Source organism: Equus asinus, chromosome 7, assembly GCF_041296235.1.
Source record: "Equus asinus isolate D_3611 breed Donkey chromosome 7, EquAss-T2T_v2, whole genome shotgun sequence".
Lineage (NCBI taxonomy): Eukaryota > Metazoa > Chordata > Mammalia > Perissodactyla > Equidae > Equus > Equus asinus.
The window spans coordinates 83199582-83221122 of record NC_091796.1 but is presented as its reverse complement, the minus strand read 5'-3'; the positions used below and the strand labels follow the sequence as shown (position 1 = coordinate 83221122).

Genomic DNA, 21541 nt, shown 5'->3' with positions numbered 1-21541 from the left:
CCATCCCCTTGCTTTCATTGTAGCGTCAAGAGATATGTATCCTAAACTATACACATTTTTGCCTATTTTTTAAATTGAGGAAAAGATGTATTTACTTGCAAATTATGTAAGAAAAATTTTGTTTCTAGGAAGGATAAATGGCTCAGTTAATGAAAAGTACCACAGAGTGGGCAGCTCACCTTAAATAATACACACAGCATTCTTTTCCCTTAACTGAAATCCCCCCATATTTGTATGTGTGGTCTGAACTATACACTCACATCTTCTCTTACATATTTTTGAAGAGTATTGACCAGATGGTAGATGGGGCTACAGAGTATTCTTCCATCTCTGGGCTCCTTAAGACAGAGACTATACCCCCTATTCACTTTGTATTGCTCATGATACTTAGATTCCATCTCTCTGCCTGTCTCTCCATTCAGTTGTAATTAAAAATAATGGATAGATGGGGCTGGCCCAGTGGCATAGCAGTTAAGTTCACATGTTCCCCTTTGGTGGCCCAGGGTTCGCTGGTTCGGATCCTGGGTGCGGACATGGCACCACTTGTCAGGCCATCTTGTGGCAAGCATCCCACATATAAAGTAGAGGAAGATGGGCATGGATGTTAGCTCAGGGCCAGTCTTCCACAGCAAAAACAGGAGGATTGGCAGCAGATGTCAGCTCAGGGCTGACCTTCCTCAAAAAATAAAAATAATAATGGATAGATGAATGCTGGTGAAAATCTAGGCATTGTTTGGCCTATTTTTAAACGTAATGTTTAAATGAGTGTTTATTATGAAATGTTTATGATGAATGTTTATTATGAAAATTTTCAAGTATGCAGAAAAGTGAAGACACTGGCAGAACAATACCCATCTATATATCCATCATCTAGTAACATAAAAGTAACATAAATGGAATGACAGTGCCTGTATTGTTCTGCGACTTACTTCTTTCACTCAACATTGTGTTTTGAGGATTTATCCATGTTGAGTTGAACTGTAGCTCATTGATTTTCATTGCTGTATTTCGTAGTATTCACTCCATTTCCCAAACTGAAGGAGGATGAGATGATACAATTCGGCTGATGTTCAGAGGTAGGTGATTTGGCCAGTGAGTTCTCGCAGTTCTGCCAGACATGGGGGCTTTGGGCCCAGCAAACAGCCTCCCCAATAGTGTTTGGACCTCTGCTGGAGGAAGAGGCCACACAGCTGCTCCTTCCTGCAGAGCTGAGATGCCCTGTTTTGGTGCTGGGCTGGTTTCAGTATCCTCAGGATGCTTGAAGGACAGGGACAAAGATGTTCGCTTTGGAGCTGCCTCGCTGGGGAATTTGGAAGCAGAGGTCAGGCGCTCCCCACTGGATCCCCAGTATAATGGGAGAAGCTGGGTAATTCAGTCTCCAAATTTTCAAGGGGCTCTGTGGGTCCTTAGGCAAGGACAGAAGATACATCATCTCAGGAAGGTCCTCTCTGAGCTGGCTTTTCTGGCATCTGAGTTGGGGTGGGGGTGGGAGATGGCAGGGGGGCAGCCAACCAGCTCTGGCCTCTATATGAATATTCATAAGGCCCCCACACTGGTTGGCTGTGCTGGGCAGCCCCCAGTGTCCTCAGTGCCAGTGGCTGCAGCAGGGCTGGGTCTGTCAGATGGTGCCTTGCACTGAGAAGGGGTGGGAGGCCAGCCACAGGCACCAGGCCTGCCTGCGGAGGAAGCAGGGAAACCAAAATCACTTCCTGACCATGGCTCTGTGTGCCCAAGGCTGATGAAGAGTGGGCTGCTCCATCTTCTGGGGTGGCGGGCCCCACCTGGCTGCAGAGCCCGGGACTTGGACCTCCCTGAGGGCACCTTCTCCGTGAGTAACACCATTCCTTCCATTTACCTTGCCAGGGCACTTTTTTTAATGATGAATGTTTATTATGAAAATTTTCAAGTATGCAGAAAAGTGGAGACACTGGCATAACAATACCCCTCTATGTATCTATCACCTAGATTTAACCATTGTTAATATGTTGCCATATTTGCTTCATCTATTTTTGTTGGCTGAAATACATTCAAGTAAATCAGACAACAGGACTTTTCACTCCTAACACCTCACTCCCTAATGCTCTGGTATGCATCTCTGGAGCACTTTTGAAACTCTGCTTTCGTTAGGTTCTCACACCAGTGTTGAGTGAGGGGGCAAGATTTTAGAAAAGTGGAAAAGGCAAAAAGTATGGCTCAGGAGCAAGTGGCTAGGAATAGAGCCCAGATCTCCTATCTTCCAGCCCAGGACACCTGTCTTGGCCACCCTCTCATGTCCAGGGGTTTTTCCTAGATAGCAATGAGACATCACAGCCACTGTGTGACCTTGGGCATGTCACTTCACCTCTATGGGCTTCGGTTGCCTCATCTGTAAAGCAAGGACATGGCATGAAGATCCAGGGTACCCTAATTTTGGTCTTGGTGTTTTCATTGGTTTTCAGAAAAGACAACATAAAGAGATTTTTACACAGCTAAGTTTATTTGTATATTATTCCCCCATCCCTTTTTTTAAAACAGGGTGGTTAAGATTTTCTTCTTTTATGAAATAAAAATGACAGTAGATTGTAGTCTTTTGTATACTTACTTTTTGTTCGCTTACCTGCAAATAAAATGTCAGCAACTCTCAAGCTGTTCCAGTTGTTTGTTTTTTGTGGTTTTTTTAAGGAAGATTGGCCCTGAGCTAACATCTGTTGCCAATCCTCCTCTTTTTTGCTTGAGGAAGATTGTCACTGAGCTAACATCTCTGCCAATCTTCCTCTACTTTATGTAGGATGCTGCCACAGCATGGCTTGACAAGTGGTGCTAGGTCCGCACCAGGAATCCAAACCTGCGAACCCTGGGCCGCCAAAGTGGAGTGTGCTAATTTAACCAGTAGGCCACCGAGGCGGCCCCTGGTCTAGTTTTTTTTTGTTTGTTTGTTTTTATTAACGATTGAAATCTAAAAGTCTGGAAACCACCCCCTGTACCAGGTGGCCTTTAAGTCCCTTCCAGAGCTAAAGTTCCAGGGCTGTAGGGCTCCCAGACCCATCCCTGGGGGAAGGAAACTGCAATTGAAGGAGTGCCTGTTGTCAGTGCTGGAGAGTGCAGGCCCTGGGCATGTTATCACGTGAGATCCTCTCCACAACCCTAGAAGATGGCACTGTTATCAACCCCATTTTACAAACAAACTGAGCGGGGAAAGAGGCAAAGTTAACTAGCGTAAGATCACATCACAGCTAGCACATCTGACCCAGGTCCGACACCCGGTAGGTCACTCTGTAGTTCATGGGCAACAGTGATGCAGACCACCAGGGCTTCTGACTTGGTTGTATCTATGTCTGTTGATGGACAGGATCATGTGGCCCGGACTGTCAATCTGACCGCCTCTCCTCATTTCCACTGTCAGCCAGTGGGGCAGGGAGAGATGCTCAGGGCTGGACCAGAGATGGAAGGGGCTGCCTGTGGCCCACAGCCACATGGGGATGATGCAGGGGGCCCCCCAGTTGCCTCACCTAAGAGAACGAAACAGAGATGAGGTTGTATATGAAAATGCCTTAGCAAAGTGTAAAACTGCTGTGTGACCTTGAGATGTGCCACCTTGAACAAGTCTTACACTGACAGCAAAAGTTTGCTGAGCCTGCTAAGTACTCGGATGGGAGACTGTTCAGGAATACTGTGGGTCAGACAAAAACGTATTCATATATAAATGTGTGATTAAGTGGTCACTATTATGAATTGCCAGTGGTGGACTGTTAGATCCCATGACATCCACACAGGAGTGGCTGTGTCAGGATAAAGCATTTTCCTCCACATTTCTCCAACCATTTGTGGGTGGTTATCTGCTAGGCACAAGGCTGGTCCAGTTGAAATCCAACTGACTCTGGGAAATGAATGAACAAAATCCTGCAAAAAGACACACTAAATTTTCCCAACAAAAACCTGGCAGGAACTTTATCAAGGAAATAACAATAGACCTTCTTGTATACATCTGGACTGGGTGTCACTGACAGTGATGAGAATGAGTTGGCATCTCTTGGGCTTCGCGTGGTGCCTTTTATCTAAGGACTCCCCATAGCCCACCGGCGGCCCTGCCAGAGAGTGTCAGAAGTGTTTGCTGTTCCCTGATGTGGACACCCCACAGAATGGGACACACAGCCTATGAGCCACCTCAGGTGGTCTGGGGGCAGCCTTTCCCCTTTGCCCTCTTGGACACACAGACTCGCAGGCAGCAGGGCTCCTGTGTTAGAGGTGATCTGTGCACTTGCTAACACCACAGACACTGGCTGTCTTTTCAGCTTGTGCCCACCGCCTCTAACACTTCAGCTGAAAAGAGGTGACACACAGCTTCTTTCTTATGTCGATTATTTACTTTGAAATTCAACCTCACCCTCAGTTTATACTTTCTAGCTCTAAAATCCTACATAACTTTGCAGTTATCTCATGAGTCCTGTGTTCTCTACTCATGTTTGTAGGTAAATTTGCTTCTCTGATGGGGCTTTTTATGTCTGGTGCCCAGGAACATATATCTGGGAAAGAGTCAATGAGAGAAAATGCGAGCTTTGTTTTTTTGTTTTGGTTTTTAATGGACTTTAATTTTTAGAACAGTTTTAGTTCACAGCAAAATTGAGCAGAAGGTACAGAGATTTCCCATATATCCAATGCCTCCACATGTGCATAGTCTCTGCATATATGCAAGTTTTTAATTATCAAAGGCAAGCGTTGCCTTTTTTTATTTACACAAGTAAAAACACACCCATTGAAAATATAGAAAATACAGAAAAGTAAAAAGAAGTAGAGAAAAAAATTACCCATGATTCCATCACCTGTAAACAACTATTGCTGACATTTTAATGTATTTCTTTCTCATCTTTTTTCTTTGCATTTTTAATAAGTAATTTTCACTCTGCCCGCTTATTATAAAATAATGTTCTATAAACTCTTCTTAAACATGATTTTTTAAAAAATGGCTGCATAATTTAGCATCACATAGAAGATATCATACTTTATACTTTATTTAACCAGTCTCTACTCTTAAAAATAATACTAAGATGATCATTTTTAACATAAATGTGTGGGTATAGTGTCATTTTCTAGGTTTTACTTCTTAGACATAGAATCATTGACTCAAATGGTATAAACATGTTTACATTTTGTAGTATATACCACATAAATATTTCCCCCAAAATATATGGAAAATGAGCAAGATCACTGAGAATCAAAGAAATACAAATAATGAGATAACATTTTCACCCATTTGTATTGGCAAAGATTAAAAGACTGACATTGCCCAGCGTTGATGAGGATGAGGGGACACGTGTTCTTTGATAGCTATGTTGGTAAGAAAGCAAGTGGATTTCTTGGCTATTTAAAATTATATATACAAATAACGCATGAATGCATCCTTGTAAAAATTCTCTTAATACAGAAATATACAGAGTGAAAATTAAAAGTTCTCTTCCAGTCACTCATCTCCACTCTCAGTTGGTTGGCACATTTCTGGAGGGCAGTCTGGCAACAAGTATAAAAGTTTAACATATGTCTATTCTTTGACCCAGAATTTTCACTTCTAGAAATATATCCTAAAGAAATCATAGGGTAAGTTTCCAGGAATATAGAAGGATGATTCATCCCAATATTATTCATAATAACAACAGCTGACCCTTATCAGCATTTTGCTATGTGCCAGAAACTGTTCTAAAAAACATAACATGTTCACTCACTGGATTCTGACAACCGCCGTGTGATAACAGTAAGTATTATGGTTATTCCCATTTTATTGATGAGAAAGCTGAGGTCCAGAGAGGTCACAAAGCTCGTAAGTGGCTCTAGGGATCCAAATCTAGGCAGCCTGACTCCGAGGTCCTTGCTCTCAACCTCCACACTCTATTGCCTCGACTACTATAATGGGGAAAACATAGGAATACATTGAACTGTCTTTCAGAAGGGAATGTAATAAATAAATTATGGTACATCCACACAATATCATCAGCTTTCACAATGTTGCTGTAGATTGATATTCATTGACATGAAAGAGAAAAAAAGGAAGCAATGCAACTATGTATTTATAACTCCATTTCTGTTTTTTTATTTATGTAATTATGAGGAATTATGTAAATTTATCTGTACCCAAGGAAAAAAGTTTGGAAAAAAGGACCAACACCAAAATGTTCACTGTCATTTTTTTGTGGGAGGCAGCATGATAGGTATCTTTTTTTCCTCTTAGTACATTTCCCTATTCAGGAAGTAAAACGATCCTGTATTACTCTTACAATTTTACTTTTACTGAGAAAAGCAGTCAAGCTATTTTTAAAGGGTTGTGACAATTGCTGCTTTTGTCAGTGAATGTGAGAGTGCTGCTGCTTATTTTTCAAACAGAAAGCGGAGCTGCTTCACGCCACACCCAGATAAAGGGCTCTGGGCGGCACTCTGGCCCCTGGCAGCACAGAGGTTTCCTGTTTCTCTGCGGCCCAGATGCATAGCCTCCACGACTGTCCTACAGAGCGGGGCGTAAACGTCTCTGGGCACCCAACCACAGCGCCCTCTGGCTGCATTTCCAGTTTCTGGCCTCAAGACATTCTGATTGTTGCTTCATTCAACACACCGAGCCCTGTCTCTTACCCTGGTAGTTCTGCCTTCTAGAACACACCAACTACCTGGAACCTCAGAAACAATACCTTAAATAACCCATGAGGGAGACTTGGCAAACTTGGTGGTTCTATGCCCTCTCTATCTACCTACCTATCTGCCTCTCTGTCAGTGTCTTTATTGATTTTGTTCCATGAAGTTGCAAGAGGGATCTAGCATAAAGTTTCTCTAATAAGGAGACAAAAATCAGTCTAAATGAAGTACATCGAGAATAATGTATTCAAGTGAGTCACAAACATGGATTTGGTGACACTTGGCAGTCAGGCACTACTTGGGGACACATAGAGGGAGCTCACAATCTACAGGTGAGGAGACATCGATCGCTTCAGAGAGAAGGTGACATTTCAGTTGGATTTTGAAAGAGGAGTAGGGGTTTGTCAGGTGGAGAAGTGGGAAAAGGGCCTTCCAGGCAGAGGGAACAGTAAGTGCGAAGACGTGGAGGCAGGAAGGAGTTTGGCATGCTCAGGGAACCCAGAGCCCAGGACAGCTCAACTGCAATACCTACACTAGGTAAGTATTGAGGACAGTGGCTCCGGAGCGGTTAGATTAAGACCATGTTTATAAGGAGCTGAGACATCTGAACCTTATATTCAACAGGAAGCTAGCAAAGACTTTGATTCCATGGAGGGCCATAAGCAGACCCACATTTTAGAAAATTAATGCTAGCCACAAAATGTCACTGAAGAAACTGAAACAATTAAAAGGGAACTTCCACCGATTCCCGTCACCACGTTTCCCTATCTGCCGGCGCCTGACCACACACACTGCCTTCTGCCGGCTACCATGAATGAACGGAGGGGTGTCCCATCTAAGTCAGTCCCTCCACGTGTGCACAACAGTTCATTTCCTCCTTCCTCCTCAAGGACTGGCTCCAGAAATTCTCCACCTCTTGCCTACATTAACGAATTTTATCTTTCTATGGCATCGTTGACATCAGCCTATAAATATGCTGTTATTCTTCCTCTCTTGACCCCACTTCTCCTTCCAGCCACTGAACCATTTCTTTCTTTACAAAACCCTTTGAAAGAGTTGTCATAGTCAATGTCACCAATTCCTCGTCTTGTCCTTTCCCTTACATCCACTCCCATCAGGCTTTTTCTCCCTCTGCTCCACCAAAACTGCTCTGATCAAGGTCCCGAATGACTCTACATTACTAACTCGAATGGTCAATTCACAATCCTTATATGACTCGACATCTCCCCCTTCCTAGAAACACTTTCTTCACTTGGTACCCTGGACCTCACACACCTAGATTTCTTCCTACTCATTGATGCTTCTTCTGTTTCCTTGATTGATTCCCCTCCTACCCCAGCCTCTTCACGTTGTTATGTCCCAGGATTTGGACTTTGGCCCCCTTCTCCTCTCTATCTATGTTCACGCCTTGGTGAGCTCATCCATCTGCATACTGACAATCCCCAATTTCGTATTTCTAGCCCAGATCTCCCCACTGAACCCCAGGCTTATTTATCCAACTGCTTTCTCAACATCTCCATTTAGATGCCTAATAATTACCTCGAACTTAACATGTCCAAAACTGAGCTCCCGATCTTCCTCCCCAAATCTGCTCCTTCTGCAGTCCTCCCATCTCAGCCATGCAATTCTATCCTTCCAGTCACTCAGGCCAAACACTCTGGAGTCATCATCAGCAATACTTTCTTTTCTCTTGCACCTCACATCTAATCTGTTAGCAAGTCCCATTGGCTCCAACATCAACATATATCCAGGATCTGACACAACTTTCTGCTTCCATTGCTGTGACTCTGATCCAAGACATCTCACCTAGATTGTTATCATCCAGATTATTGCAGGAACTTCCTAAGGAGTCTCTTTGAACCCCTGCTCCTCTCCTTCAGTCTATTCTCCACTCCTAAAGAATGATCCTTTTAAAACTAAGTCAGCTCATATTGCTTATAACCTTCCAATAGGTCCTCATGCATTTCAGAGCAAAGGCCAACATTTTCACAATGGCCCCCAAAGCCCTATATAACAGCCTTTCATTACTTACTCAGTATGTTATTGCATCTGCCTCCCTTTGCATGAATATTAGCTCCACTTGGGCAGAGGGTTTTTGTCTGTTGTCAGCACTCAATCCATGTTTTTTGAATGAATAAATGAATGTAGAAGAAGGATCAGAGTGAGGAGAGGCTAAAAGATGGGGGACCAGTCATGAGGTGTTGGAATTGTCCAGGTAAAGTTATGAAACCCTGAATCAGGAACGTGTAATGGGAAAGGCATGGTGGAATGTAGTTCAGAGCCATTTTGTGCCATAAATTTACCAGACATGGTGACCAAATCAATGTTGAGGAGGAGGAGTTGAGCAGATGTCAAAGAGAGTCCTCAGCACCAGCTTGAACAGCAAGATAGGCAGAGGGGCAGCTGTAGAGTTTTAGTTTGGAAATGTTGAGTTTCAGCAGGAGATGTTCAGTAAGCAGTCAGAATAACCATAACCAATCCTCTCTTCTTTTTGGAAGCTACTAAACTGAAAATATATATGGTTTGTATTATTGTTGTACAGTCCTTCTTGGTTAAAATATTAATTCTGCCAGTTTAGTAATTGTTATTAGTTAGAAAGCAGCTAATGTATGCTCCAGGATCCAGTTAGGCTTATCAGATGATAAGATCTGATTTAAAAATAATTTTTCATATTATACGAATAATATATATTCATTTGTCAAATGATCTTGGAAGTTAAATGTTTCTCTCTCCAAGAGGTGGTAAACCATCCAAACTGTGGGTATAAACTTGGTGATAACAAATTCCTTAATTTATATTCATTTGGCAAGTCATCCACATTTATTTTAGTAGTTTACAAATGTCTTACTGACTCAGAGCAGGAATTGTCTAATTATTTTGACCCAAGAGCCTAGCCTTCTTTTTGCGGCATTTTCCCCATGTTGGCACTGCGGCTGTCACTGCTCCCCACCCTGGGCCCTGCCACTTGGAGTGACATTGCTCTCCAGGAGCTTATGTTGGGGGTCTCTGCTAGTCACCCGGCAGCTCCAGGTGCAGGCTGTGGCCACGTTTACAGACTAGAACCCACGGGCTACAGAAGATTTGAGATTTGCCCGAGGTAGAAAATTCCAAGTAAGCTTCAGGATGAAAGCGGGAAGAGGACAGCAAACCCACTCCTGCCAGCATGTGTGCAAGAAAAACAAAGGAGCGTGGAAATTGGTAGAGGAAAACAAAATTCATCGACCTCTTCTAGGAAAGGATGATCTGGCTTAACAGAGAAGTGGATCTCTCGTGCAGGTCTTTTCACCTTCAGGGAGGCAGCTGAGTTGTGGTTGTGTCAGAAGAGTTGGAATCTTAGCAACTGAGAGCCACTCTTGGCCTCACTGAGCCTCAGTTTCCTCATCTGTAAACTGGGAGAATCACACTGACTCCCAAGGCTGGAGTGAGGTCCAATGAGGTAACGTGGATGAATGTTTTGTAAACTCGAGGTGCCTCATACCTGCTCTCAGAAGCCTCCCAGTGAGGGTGCAGTGTATTTTGATCCTTCATGGGAATAAAACAGCTTGAGGCAGCTTTTCCTAAAATTGCTCCTTCCTTCTCCCCACACCCGCATCCCATTTTCCAACCCGTTCCTGTGCTTTTTCTTCATAGCCAGTATCACGGCCTGAAAACATGCTTGTTTCTTCTCTCTTCCCCAGCAGACGGTCAGCTCTGGGAGAGGAGGACTCTGCCGTCTTGTTCACCACCGTCTCTCCAACTGCCCAGAAGGCCTGATGTATATAGTAGGTGCTTAATAAATAGTTGTTGAATGTTGAACAATGGGTGAATGCATAATCTGATTCTTCCAGGGGCAAGATGGGATAGCAGTCAAACAGCTGGTTCTCAAACTTTGGTTTGCTTGTTTCAGGTGCAGTTTCCCCGCCCCAGGGGGATTCTGATTTAGCAGGACGGGCGGTCTACTGAATTTGCTACTTTTAACAAGTGCCCGGGGTGATTCTGTTGCTAAGTCACTAAGAAAGTTACTGTGAATCAGAGAAATCTTGTTTTGACTCCATCCTGCCACTTTCTAGCTGTATGACCTTAAGGAAGTAACTTAACTTCTCTGAGCCTATTTCTTTATCTGTAAAATAGGAATGACAGCATTCTCACAGAGTTGTTATGAGAATTAAATCAGGTAATGGATGTAAAGTTTTTGGCATAATGCCAGTTATGCAGTTAGCTTTCATTGTTATTTTTATTATCATTATTATTTTATGGTTATGTCCTGGCAGGAGAATTTTCTCCCTGGAGGATCCCTCTGGGGAATCCCCTCAAAGTGTGGTCTGGACCAGCAGCTCAGCATCACCTGGAGCTGGTTAGAAATGCACACTCTCTGCCCCACTCCGGACCTGCTGAATCAGAATCTGCATTTTACTAAGATCCCTAGGTGATTTGTTTGCACGTTCAAGTTTGAAAAGCACTGTTCAAAGTCACCTGTACTGTTTTCTTCCTGTCTCTAATTTCAGAGCCTGCCCTGAGGTTCATAAGCCCTGGCAACCCAGAGACCGCTTGATCCTGGACCCAGCTCACTCCAGCTGAGGACACCAGGAGGAGGGATACCCTCAGTGAGCCCCAGCTAATCCCACAGGCTCTGAACAAGTGACTGTGGAGCCAGGGGATGGACCCAAACTCTGGTGTGCTTTCCCCTCCATCTCCGGCCTGCTCCCATCTGGCAGAACTCTGTATGGAAGGTGGGAGAAGCCCATCCGCTCAAGAGCAGAGCAGAGACTTCCCTTTTCCCTGGAGCCCGGTCCCCAACTCCAGCCTCGCTGACCCTGATTGGTTTTGGGATGAGCACATCCAGGCAAAGAGAGCCAGAGTGGAGACCATCGTCCGAGGCATGTGCCTCTCCCCTAATCCTCTAGTGCCGGTCAACATCCGAGCCAGGGACAGCCCACGCTGCCCAGAGAAGGCCCGGGAGCGGAAGAGGAAGCAGAGCCTTCCCACGCAGCAAGGGCCTCTGAAGCCAGGCCCTGCCAGGGACCATGGCAGCAGGAAGGGGGGCCCTCGGGTGAGAGAACAGCTTCATCTGCTGAAGCAGCAGCTAAGACATCTGCAGGAGCACATCCTACAGGCTGCTGAGCCCAGAGACACGGCCCAGGGCCCAGGAGGCTCTGAGAAGGGGAGGGGCCCTCTGAGTGTAAAGCAGAGGAATGGCTATGGTTCTAGGCCCTGGGCTAAGGGCAGTGACCACCAGCAGGGTTCCAATGGGGACTTCTCCAGGGTGGAAAAACACAGAGTATCTCAGGTTGAATACCAGTCTGAGGAACCCAGGTTCATTCCTTCTGGAACACGGGCTTTGCTGGAGATTCTGAGGAAAGAATTGACCGGGGCAGTGTCCCGGGCTGTGGACTCAGTATTACAAAAGGTTCTATTGGATCCTTCAGGCCATCTGACTCAGCTGGGCAGAAGCTTCCAAGGGCTGGTGCCAGAGGGTAGAAGTGAGCTCTCACCTCCTAAGGGAGGTGCCTGTAAAGATCCACTTCCTCTGGCTACCTTGTCCAGGAGGGCTCAGCCACAGGCTGGGGTCCCACTGGGAAACGTATCACTGGCCAAGCTTCTAGATTCTCCTAGGTACCCTGTCTCCCCAAGAATGATCCCTAACCCCTATCAGGGTGCCCCAGCAAACTGTCCCTTGACTGTACCTTCCCACATCCAGGAAAATCAGATTCTTAGCCAGCTTCTGGGTCATGGACCCAATGGTCACTGGAACAGCTGTCTTCCCCAGGACTCATCTTCCCAAAGTCACCCCTCCTCAGAGTCTGCCCTGCAACCTTGGGGTGCTGTCAAACTGCGACCGTCGGTTTTGAGCCAGCAGCCGTACCCTCTGCCCTTCACTTCCACCCGTGTGGAAAGACTGCCCCTTCTTCCCTCGGTGAAGATGGAACAGGGCGGCCTGCAGGCTGTCACAGATGCACTTCCTTTTCCTTCCGTCCACATATCCTTTACTAGTAACTGAAGTTCTCATTGTCGCAGCCCAGAGAAATAGGAAACCTGAAGGATGAGGGGAGGTGGGGACAAATAACTATGTGGCATAAGGAATAGCTTTGCTTTCCCGATGGTCTTCTTAATGTTGCTTCTAGGCCTTCCTTCCCTGTGGCTCCTACTTATTAGTTTCCATGAGAAAGTGTGACCGCACTGTGGGATTTAAGGATGCTAGGAAGGTTTATTTACCTTCTTCTGTGACACAGATTCTACCATTACTGACTTATTCCTTTGGGTCTGAAAGGGTGTTGTTTGTTTGTTTTTAAAGTCAAATGGGCTTCCCAAATATGATAAACACCCCCTAGAAGGAAGAACCCCATAATTTGGTTGTCAGCTGCTCACACACCTCGGCAGAGAAGGTCAGAGGAGTGAGCTCATCGGAAGCTCCTCCAACCTGTTGGATCTCCAGGCAGAAAGCCTGCGCTGTCTCGATAATTCATGCGGAAGACAGGAGGGACTTGAAACTCCCGGGGTGGATGGGAAAGGGGAAGTTTTCCTCAGGGACTAGATCTGAGAGGCAGCTAGAAGGGCTAAGAAGCCGTTAGTTTAAGCAACAGCTTCTAAGCTGCAGCTGAGAGGACTAGAGCCTGGGGGCTGAGCACATGGAGGGAGAGGAGGCCCTCATGGGGAAGGCTGAGGGGCCCAGGCTGGTCTGCAGGGGTCTGGATCTTATCGCATCTCCTTTGCAACCCTTGGGCAGGAGCCACTCTTAAATAGTGTTTCTCAGAGTAACCCTCCCTCAGGATATTAATAGTTGTTGAATTAAGAAAAAAAAGCAGCTTGGGTAAATCCTTCTTTACTGCAGGACTTCTCAGAGCCCTTAACGTGCTGAAATCCAATGTGAAGCTCTAAGAGGAGAATGTATGCAGCCCCAAACTCACACCACCAAAGAACTCTCTTCCAACAAGCATCTTGTAGGACTAAAGTTCCTGACAGATTTTGGATGTTGCTTTTTAAGCGAGCTGAGCTCACACAGCTGCTTCTCCTGGGCAGCCTTGGATCTGCTTTCCAGAGGTCGATGTGTCTGTGGAGTCGCATATCCAGGTGTGAATAGTCATGCCCTCTGCCTGGCGAGCTGTAGTGAGGGTGGTAGGACCAGGTGGGACCAGCTTACTTTCCACTAGGGCCGGCTCTTGCGCCCTAAATGCTATGAGTGCCCCGTGCTGGTCACAGGTGTTGGGAACACCCCCAAAGCTGGGGCGCTGCTGGGTGTTTTCCCCGCAGGCAGTGAGCAACTATAAAACTATCGCCATGAACACCTTGCCTGCCACGACTGCCTCTTCAGGCAGTAGGGAATCTTCTTGGAGGTACAGAGATAGCAACATAGACATTTTCTTATCAGATGATCTCCCTGTGTGAGAAAGGCTACCTGTCTGGGCCTTCGATAAAAGGCCTCTGGTTGAGACTCCCTGTTAAAGTCAGGCAATGGTGGAAACCCTCAAGAACTCAGGTGCCAAAGATTCTCTGCTATGCTTCCCTTGGGAGGGGCATGCTGATATTTCTCAGGCACCTCCTGTGTGCCTGGCCCTGCCCCGTGAAGTGAGGACTGGGCACAGAGAGCCTCAGGGCCCATCCTCAGGGCCTGGCTGCCCGGGTGGCAACCTTTGGAATGATTTGGGGCCCCGAGGCAGCATCCTGGCCCCCTAACTATTCCCTCATTCCTGCTGCCTATCTTCCAGCGTTAGAGATTTGTTCTGTGGGCCATGAAAGCCATCTAAGAGCAAGCTGCTTTGAGATGCAAAAGAACTTTCACATTCACACAACATCCCCGTGAAACAGGCAGGGCAGGTGTGACGAGATGGGAACACGGGGAGCAGTGACTGTGCACTTTCTCTGCGCAGGCCCCGCTACTAGCCGTTCACACGGACAAGTCCACCGCCACCTCGCCAAAATTCTGAAACTCCAACTGCTCTGATAATCCCTATGATTTCTCTTCTTAAGGTTGATGGCAACTCTTTTGGTGGCAAATCCAACCTGCACTGCTTGGAGGCTATTTATAGACTATCGCACTTGGTATAAATGGTCATCCATCTTGCTGTGGGAATATTAATGTATTGGATTACAGGCTGCTGCCATAGCCCCCACTGCGGGTGTTAACTAACATATGGTACAAATAACGTATTACTGTTATAACAAATTCTGAAATCTGAACCCCTTTGACCCAGCGTTTCAGATCAAGGTTGTGGGCCTGTGTAACCTCACAATCCTCAAGCGTCTGTTCTAGATTAGGTATCTGAGTGGCAGACAGAGGGAAGCAAACTAACTTGCCCAAAGTCAGGAGAAAGACACATGCAGAGCAGGATTCAAACCCAGGATCTGACTGCCAAGCACAAGCTTGAACCACTACACTCTACATTTTAGAAATGAGGCCCAGAAAAGGTCAGTGGCTTGCCCAAGGTCATACAGCTAATAAGTGGCAAAATCAGTATCTGAAACTGGGTCTTTGGACTCCCAAACCCAGGATCCTTTCCACAGCATTTATGAACCTGTAAGAAGGATGACAAATAGGGCCAAGGAGACAGGGGCATGGGTCTTCTGGGTGGCAGCCTGGGCACCAGGGCCAGCTGTAACTGTAAACAGTTGGCTTGGTTTCCTTTGGCTAAACTGCTATGTCCCACTGAGACTCTGAATTGTCCTAAAGCTGCAGCTCTCAGCCCTGAACTCCAAGGTTACTCTGTACGCTGGTTCTCCCCCAGCCCCAGGATTCCCCTGGGACGCTGAGTCAAGTCCCTCCCTGGTGCTAGGCAGTCACCCCACAGCTCCCTGCTCTTACAAAAGGGGAGGGAATCTGTTCCCAGAGTGAGGGATGGGTTGGAATGTAACTTCCCTATTTGTGTACGGATTAAGGTGGACCATGTAATCACTCACTCACTCCTTCATCCAACGTACATTTATTGAGCACCTACTATGTACCTAGCACTGGGCCAGGCACATGGAATACAAAGATGAAAAGATAAGGTTCTCGCCCTCACGGAGCTCACAGTCTAAATAGGGAGACACACATGCAGTAAAAATTCCAATAAGGTCATTGCTACAACAGACGTTTGCAAAAGAGCCTTGGTAGCCCAGGGTGAGGAAGGCCTCATTCGGCATGGAAAGGTTTCCCAGAGAAAGCGTCTGAGCGGAGGCAGGAAGGACGAGGGAAAGTTCTGCCAGGCAAGCAGGGAGCAGGTGCAGCCCAGCAGTTCAAGCTGTTGAGCCAAAGCAGACTGTGATCTGGTCCTTAGTCTGGGAAGATGCTTGTTGGCTTAAACACTGCAAAGGCAATTGTGAGAACCAGAATGGGGACCACCTAGTTGACTCCTCATGTTTTACAGAGGAGGAAACTGAGGCAGAGAGGAAAGGAAAGCTCTACTTGGAGTTTAGGAATAGTTTATCTGGGCCAGAACTGCCATCTTTTCCTATCCTATTTGGAAAGCACACACACACAAAGTACAACGAACTGTGTTTGATAGTACAGATGCCACAGAACTTTTACACATCAAAAGGTTTTTCAAATTTTGCAACTTTACTGTAACATATATGGTATTCAGCATCCAGAAAGATAAAGCTTATCTGCTCAGACTTGCTCGAGACAGAAAAATGGAGCAAATACACCATTCACTCAGAAAAAAAGAAAATAGAATAGAAACTGTAAGGGACAGGACAACTGACTATTTGGATTATTTGTCAAAATTATTTGATAAACTGGTGCTGGTTTTCCTTGACGCTGGGATAAATCCAGGAGGGCCTAAACCCTGGTCACTTGAAGAAGGCCAAACTAATGTTTTTCTTCACGCGCTACCCCAGCTCCAACCTCCTGAAGGCTTATTTCCCTGACGTTCAGGTAAAGTCATTCATTGGGGTTCAGCCTCTGCAAAACTCCCCAGTGGCAGTGGGTTTGCCTGGTGTGAGGCAAGTCCGAGGTCATCATATGTGCACATTCGCTCCCCTTCATGTTGTTGATGGACTCGTGCAATTTCCAGTCTGGGCTGAGACTGCCTGAATAATTGTGATTAACTTTGGGCTAGGAAGGCTGGGTAGCTGAATTTTTAAGCTTCTGAGTTTGAGATATACCCAGAAACACATGGAGAGGGAGGGTAGGGGGAGAGAGAACCCTTAGTAAATGGCATCTTTGGCCTAAGGTTCTGTCTCTGCTGGGGACAGTATGAAAAAGAAATAATATATAGGGCCAGACACTGTCAAAGTTACATTCAAATTGCTGTGTTTCAAAACTGAGTGAAGGCGCATACAGATCAAGAGTGACAATAAGGAAAACCAAACTCTGATTGTTGGAACCAGACCTTGCCTGTTCCCATAAAGCTTCTGGGGGCCCCTTTACCCTGGGCGTTGGGTTAGGGCTATTAATACTTTATAGTTATATCATGCCCTTGCATTTTCCAGGTCTTTCCCTCATAGTTAGCTGCTGGGTTGATCTCTGCACCAAGCTCTGATTTTGATTCATTCTGCAACTCCAAGTTGCCCATAAACTGGTCTCTGAGTTATACCCTCACCCCTTCCCCTGGCCCCTGAGCTGGGAGAAGGCTCTGGGGCTGCCTTGCAATCTGCCTGGGTGCAGCAGAAGCTGGTACACACTGGCCTTGACCCTCGACCCTCCCAAAGTCACAATTACACACCGTGGAAAGCTTTCTGTGGGTAAAAAACCTTCAGAAATCTAGTATATACAAAAACAATTATTTTCTAATGGGCATGATAGCTAGTTCAGATTTTTCTGTGTATAAGTGAATAGGCTTGGAAAAGAGCTGTGGTTTCTTTTGTAAAGGAAGTCCTTAATGTTGGTTGAAGCCATTCTTATTAAACCCAATGTTGAACTGGAAGCTGACAGTTCTGACTCTGAGCACCTCCTGGCAAACGTCTGACTTGATGGACCCCTTGTTTGTACAGTTCAACCGCTGCATTACCTCTCAGATGATCAAGTGGTTCAGCAACTTTCGTGAGTTTTATTACATCCAAATGGAGAAATTTGCCCGGCAAGCGATTTCAGATGGTGTCACAAATCCCAAAATGCTGGTGGTACTCCGCGACTCAGAACTTTTTCGAGCTCTCAATGTGCACTACAACAAGGGAAATGACTTTGAGGTAAGACCATGTAACTGGGTCCCATGAGGTCTCATGGGTACCTTCCCTTTGTGATTGGAGTTTTGGAAAAGATCCCCTTCTGTGTCTGTCCTTAAGTCACTGAGAGCCAGGGCAGCCTGGGGCCAATCCCTGTATTATCCACAAAGATTACAGCCTCCATAGCTTCTCTTAGGCAACAGGTGGATGCTGCAAACTGAATATACAGCCAATCTTCATTCTGAAACTTAAGCAGAGGTCTGCAGCTCTTCTGCCATTTTAGACTTAATACTCTTTATTTACCAAGTTATATAACTTGTTGACCTTTTTTGCCTGAGTGCCAGGAGGCCCAGGACTGGGCTCAGTCGCAGCACCTAGTCTTGGCCTTGGTTTTCTCTACAACATTTTCTGTTCTTTTCATCATTTTGTTCTTATCTTTATTCTCGCTTGAACAGTTTCATTTGTGGGCCTTCTATGGCAAGTCACCTCAGATCCTTTCCAGAAATAATGAATAAACAGTACTCAAGCTTCTCTGTCCTTTGGGGATCTCAATGAAGGCACACTGGTGGCACCTTAGAGGTAAAGTGTCAGTAAAGGGTGAGCAAGTGGCCTAAGTGTCATTTGTAAGAACTCCTAATCCAGACACACGTTTCCTTGTGTGTGACTGACAGCTCTGTGAGGCTGGCGTCTTGTTCTGCAGGTGCCAGGTGTGTCTGGCCGCCTACTACAGTTCCTTCTTCTTGCCTTTCTTACTTGACTGTGATCACAAAGAGCAGTCTATCGATACCTCCAAGAAAGGGAAGAACTGCTGGCATCCACTAGTCGGATGTTCCATCGGAATACGTTTGGAGACCTAGCCCTCCTTCTGAGGCTCGTGGGGTCGGGCCACGTGGGAGTGGTAATGCTGCCACATCTTTCCATGTGGGGGTGGTCATTTGGCATGCAGTGGTGGCAAGCTTCAAGCCAGGCAGGGTCTGGGGGACCTGTGGGACTCCCCACCATTTACGGTGCCAGTCTGGGTGAAGTCCTGGAACATATTCTTGACCCTCCTCAACCTCATAGTTGGCTTTGGAAGCAGGAATGATTCCAAGTCCTTTGAATCCAGCCTCACAAGATGATGGGATGAGGTACGACAGTCATACACTTGGAGGCACTCCTTTCCACATTAGGCACCAAGGAAAAGAATACTAAAAAACTCTTTTGAACCACAGGTTTAATTTCAATCCGAGTCAGAGTTTCCCCCTGAACATCAGCCATTAGTGGAATCAGCTCCTCCTATAAACGGAGTGTCCCTAATATGCTTTCTCCCAGGGCCATCTCATTGGTACCACCATTTTAAGGTTTGTATTTGATGAGGGAGCAGGGGATTCCTAGGGCTGCAAAATTCACGGTCCAGTAGAGCAAAGATGCTCTTATCAGCCCATCACCAAAGGAACAGGCAGCATCAGGCAATAAGGTCTGTATGGCGCCAGTGCTTCACAGCCTCACGTCTTTTCTTTCTTGTGGGTCTCTTTGGGAATGCAGGTTCCAGATTGCTTCTTGGAAATTGCCAGCTTGACGTTACAGGAGTTCTTCAGGGCTGTCTCCGCAGGGAAAGACTCAGATCCTTCCTGGAAGAAACCCATTTATAAAATTATTTCGAAACTGGACAGTGACATCCCAGAGATATTCAAATCTTCCAACTATCCCTAGGAGTTGATTCGGAATTAAGATCCCACAAAGTGAGGAGCAACTGGCCAGGGTTTTCTGAGTTTGTCTTAAATGGCAGTTAGTATAGCTGTAGTCATATAAAAAGGGCATAAGAAGAAATCCCCCAAATAAGTACTATTACCATTTCTGATCATTTATTTCCATTTCCAGAACCATCTAGAAGTTTAACTTTAACTATAAAATATATCAACCAAGTGTAATGGTGTGTTGGTAGCAACAGTTTGGAATCAGAAGACTTAAATCTCCGCTCCACTGTTTCCAGGTGTCGTGACCCTGGGAACTTGCAGGTATCTCTGCACCTGTCAGACGAGGCTGTAAGGATTAAAAGATGATATGTCCTAAAGTACTCTATGAAATGTTACTCACTACACAAATGTTAGTTTTTCCCCCTTGGCTTTCAATAAGGTTATCTTGTTTGGATTTTTTACAAATTGCTGGTTTTAGTTACCTATTTATCAAGCTTTACCTATTTGCTAGACACTTTCAAATATATTCTCGTTAAGCTTTTCATCCTGAAAAGTAGACATTATCTTCATTTAAAAAATAACCAGACAGAGTTTTAGAACTGTGAGGTAACTCGCCAAAGTATAAGGCTAGGGCATTTGGGTTGGTAGGGATGATCAGGAGTGTGGAGGAACCCAATGCCTTCTGGTACCAGGCTGTATGCAGGACCACCTCATGCTGCCTCTCCTGATCTCAAACAGGCCACCAGCCCCAGTAAGCATCCAGCACTGATGGGGCACTGTCATCTGACAACCTCTGCCTAGCACTTAGAAGTGCTTCATCACACAGGATTTCCCCTGATCATTCCAGCAAGCCCAACACAAACTTTCTGCAGGACTTGAGTGTTGCTGTTCATTCCCATTCTTCTGCTGGAAGAGTTTATCAGCTGGACAACCCAAATAGTATTTAATTGACCAATGCGATTGGTGCCCCAACCTCCTATGTGCAGAAGAAACTGATCTTCAGACTGTGAAAGCTAGAAAAGGCCTTAGGAGATCATCTGAGCCAACCTGCAGAAACTAGGAAAGAGGAAACGGAGGCCCAGACAGGAGACTTGCAGAGCCTGTGCATAGCCTCACAGACAATGAATGGGATAACTGGGACAAATACAGCATGACACACAGGAATGGAAATTCTCCCACTCCATAAGGAAATCACAGTCCATGGTCAATCTTTTACAGATAAAGGAATTCATGAAATCAACGTTTTTTTCCTTCCAGCCCAACACAAATTGTGACTCACTCTGAGCATACAGGCAAGATGTCTGCAAAGCTGAGTGCCTGAATCTGTCTTCTAAGCTAGTCAGAATCAAGTCTTTGCCAGCCAGAGGCCTGCAGGCTGGGGTGGGGGTCACACAGGGCTCGGGCTCCGTCGTCCTGAGGAAGGGGTATCTGGGACTCCATTAGCTTACTTCTTTCCCATCTACATAAAACAAGTTTCCATATTTGACTACCCCACTTCCTTGACTTTCTGGGTGAACAGGATCAGATGAGATAAAATCTCTAAACTATTGCAAGATGTAGCAACATAAAAAAGTATGAAATATGACTTTGTTTTGAATTTTCTCTTCAACCAGCTGAGAAGAAAAACAAAACAAACATACTCAGCCCAAACCAATCTTTTCAGTTGTTTTAAGGTTATTTTTAAGTGTCCTTAATACACCCAATTGCACTCAGATGATCTTGGCCCTATTTTCTCCCACAATGTTCCCTTTACAAAAATAAAGGAATCTGCCAAATCTCAGTTTTAAGAGTAGGCAAGCACTGAGTACCTTGAAAAGGGCAATCAGTTGTCTGTGTTTGGAGATGCAGAAGCACCCACCGTCTAGACTGACAGTGCAGAGCTATTTAAGGCATTCACGGGAAACGATTCCAAGTTCACATGATTGTCTGATACAGAGCAGCCGTTTTCTGTTCCGAACCTGAAATTCATTAGTGTACGTTTTAAAGACCGAGCCAAGCCACCTCCAGGGCAGTGAACCTTGTCCCCAGGACCAATGAGATGAAATGCACAAGCTCAAAATAGAAAGCATTTGTGGCCTGCAGTCTTCCCAGGCAGTGCTCTCTAACCACTGAGTTAAACACAGAAGAATGTATAAATACATATGCTCTGCCAACAGAAGAATTCTATTTTATTCTGTTTTTCTCTTTCTACCGAGTATATCTCTCTTGTTGGG

General features: G+C 45.6%; 1 protein-coding gene across 1 annotated transcript; it reads left to right on the top strand.

Annotated features, from left to right (window-relative positions):
• Nucleotides 1-10834: 10834 nt before the first annotated feature.
• On the top strand, nt 10835-19475 carry PROX2 (prospero homeobox 2). The gene is made up of 5 exons (XM_044774017.2): nt 10835-12544; nt 13630-13641; nt 16322-16423; nt 17482-17676; nt 19177-19475. The coding sequence occupies exons 1-5, from the start codon at nt 11231-11233 to the stop codon at nt 19342-19344; spliced, it is 1791 nt and encodes a 596-aa protein (XP_044629952.1). The 5' UTR covers nt 10835-11230; the 3' UTR covers nt 19345-19475.
• Nucleotides 19476-21541: the final 2066 nt, after the last annotated feature.

Coding starts and splice junctions, on each gene's coding strand:
- PROX2 (XM_044774017.2), top strand. CDS start 11,231: ATGGACCCAAACTCTGGTGTGCTTTCCCCTCCATCTCCGGCCTGCTCC. Junction 16,424..17,481: donor CTTATTTCCCTGACGTTCAG/GTAAAGTCATTC, acceptor TTGTTTGTACAG/TTCAACCGCTGCATTACCTC. Junction 17,677..19,176: donor ACAAGGGAAATGACTTTGAG/GTAAGACCATGT, acceptor TTGGGAATGCAG/GTTCCAGATTGCTTCTTGGA.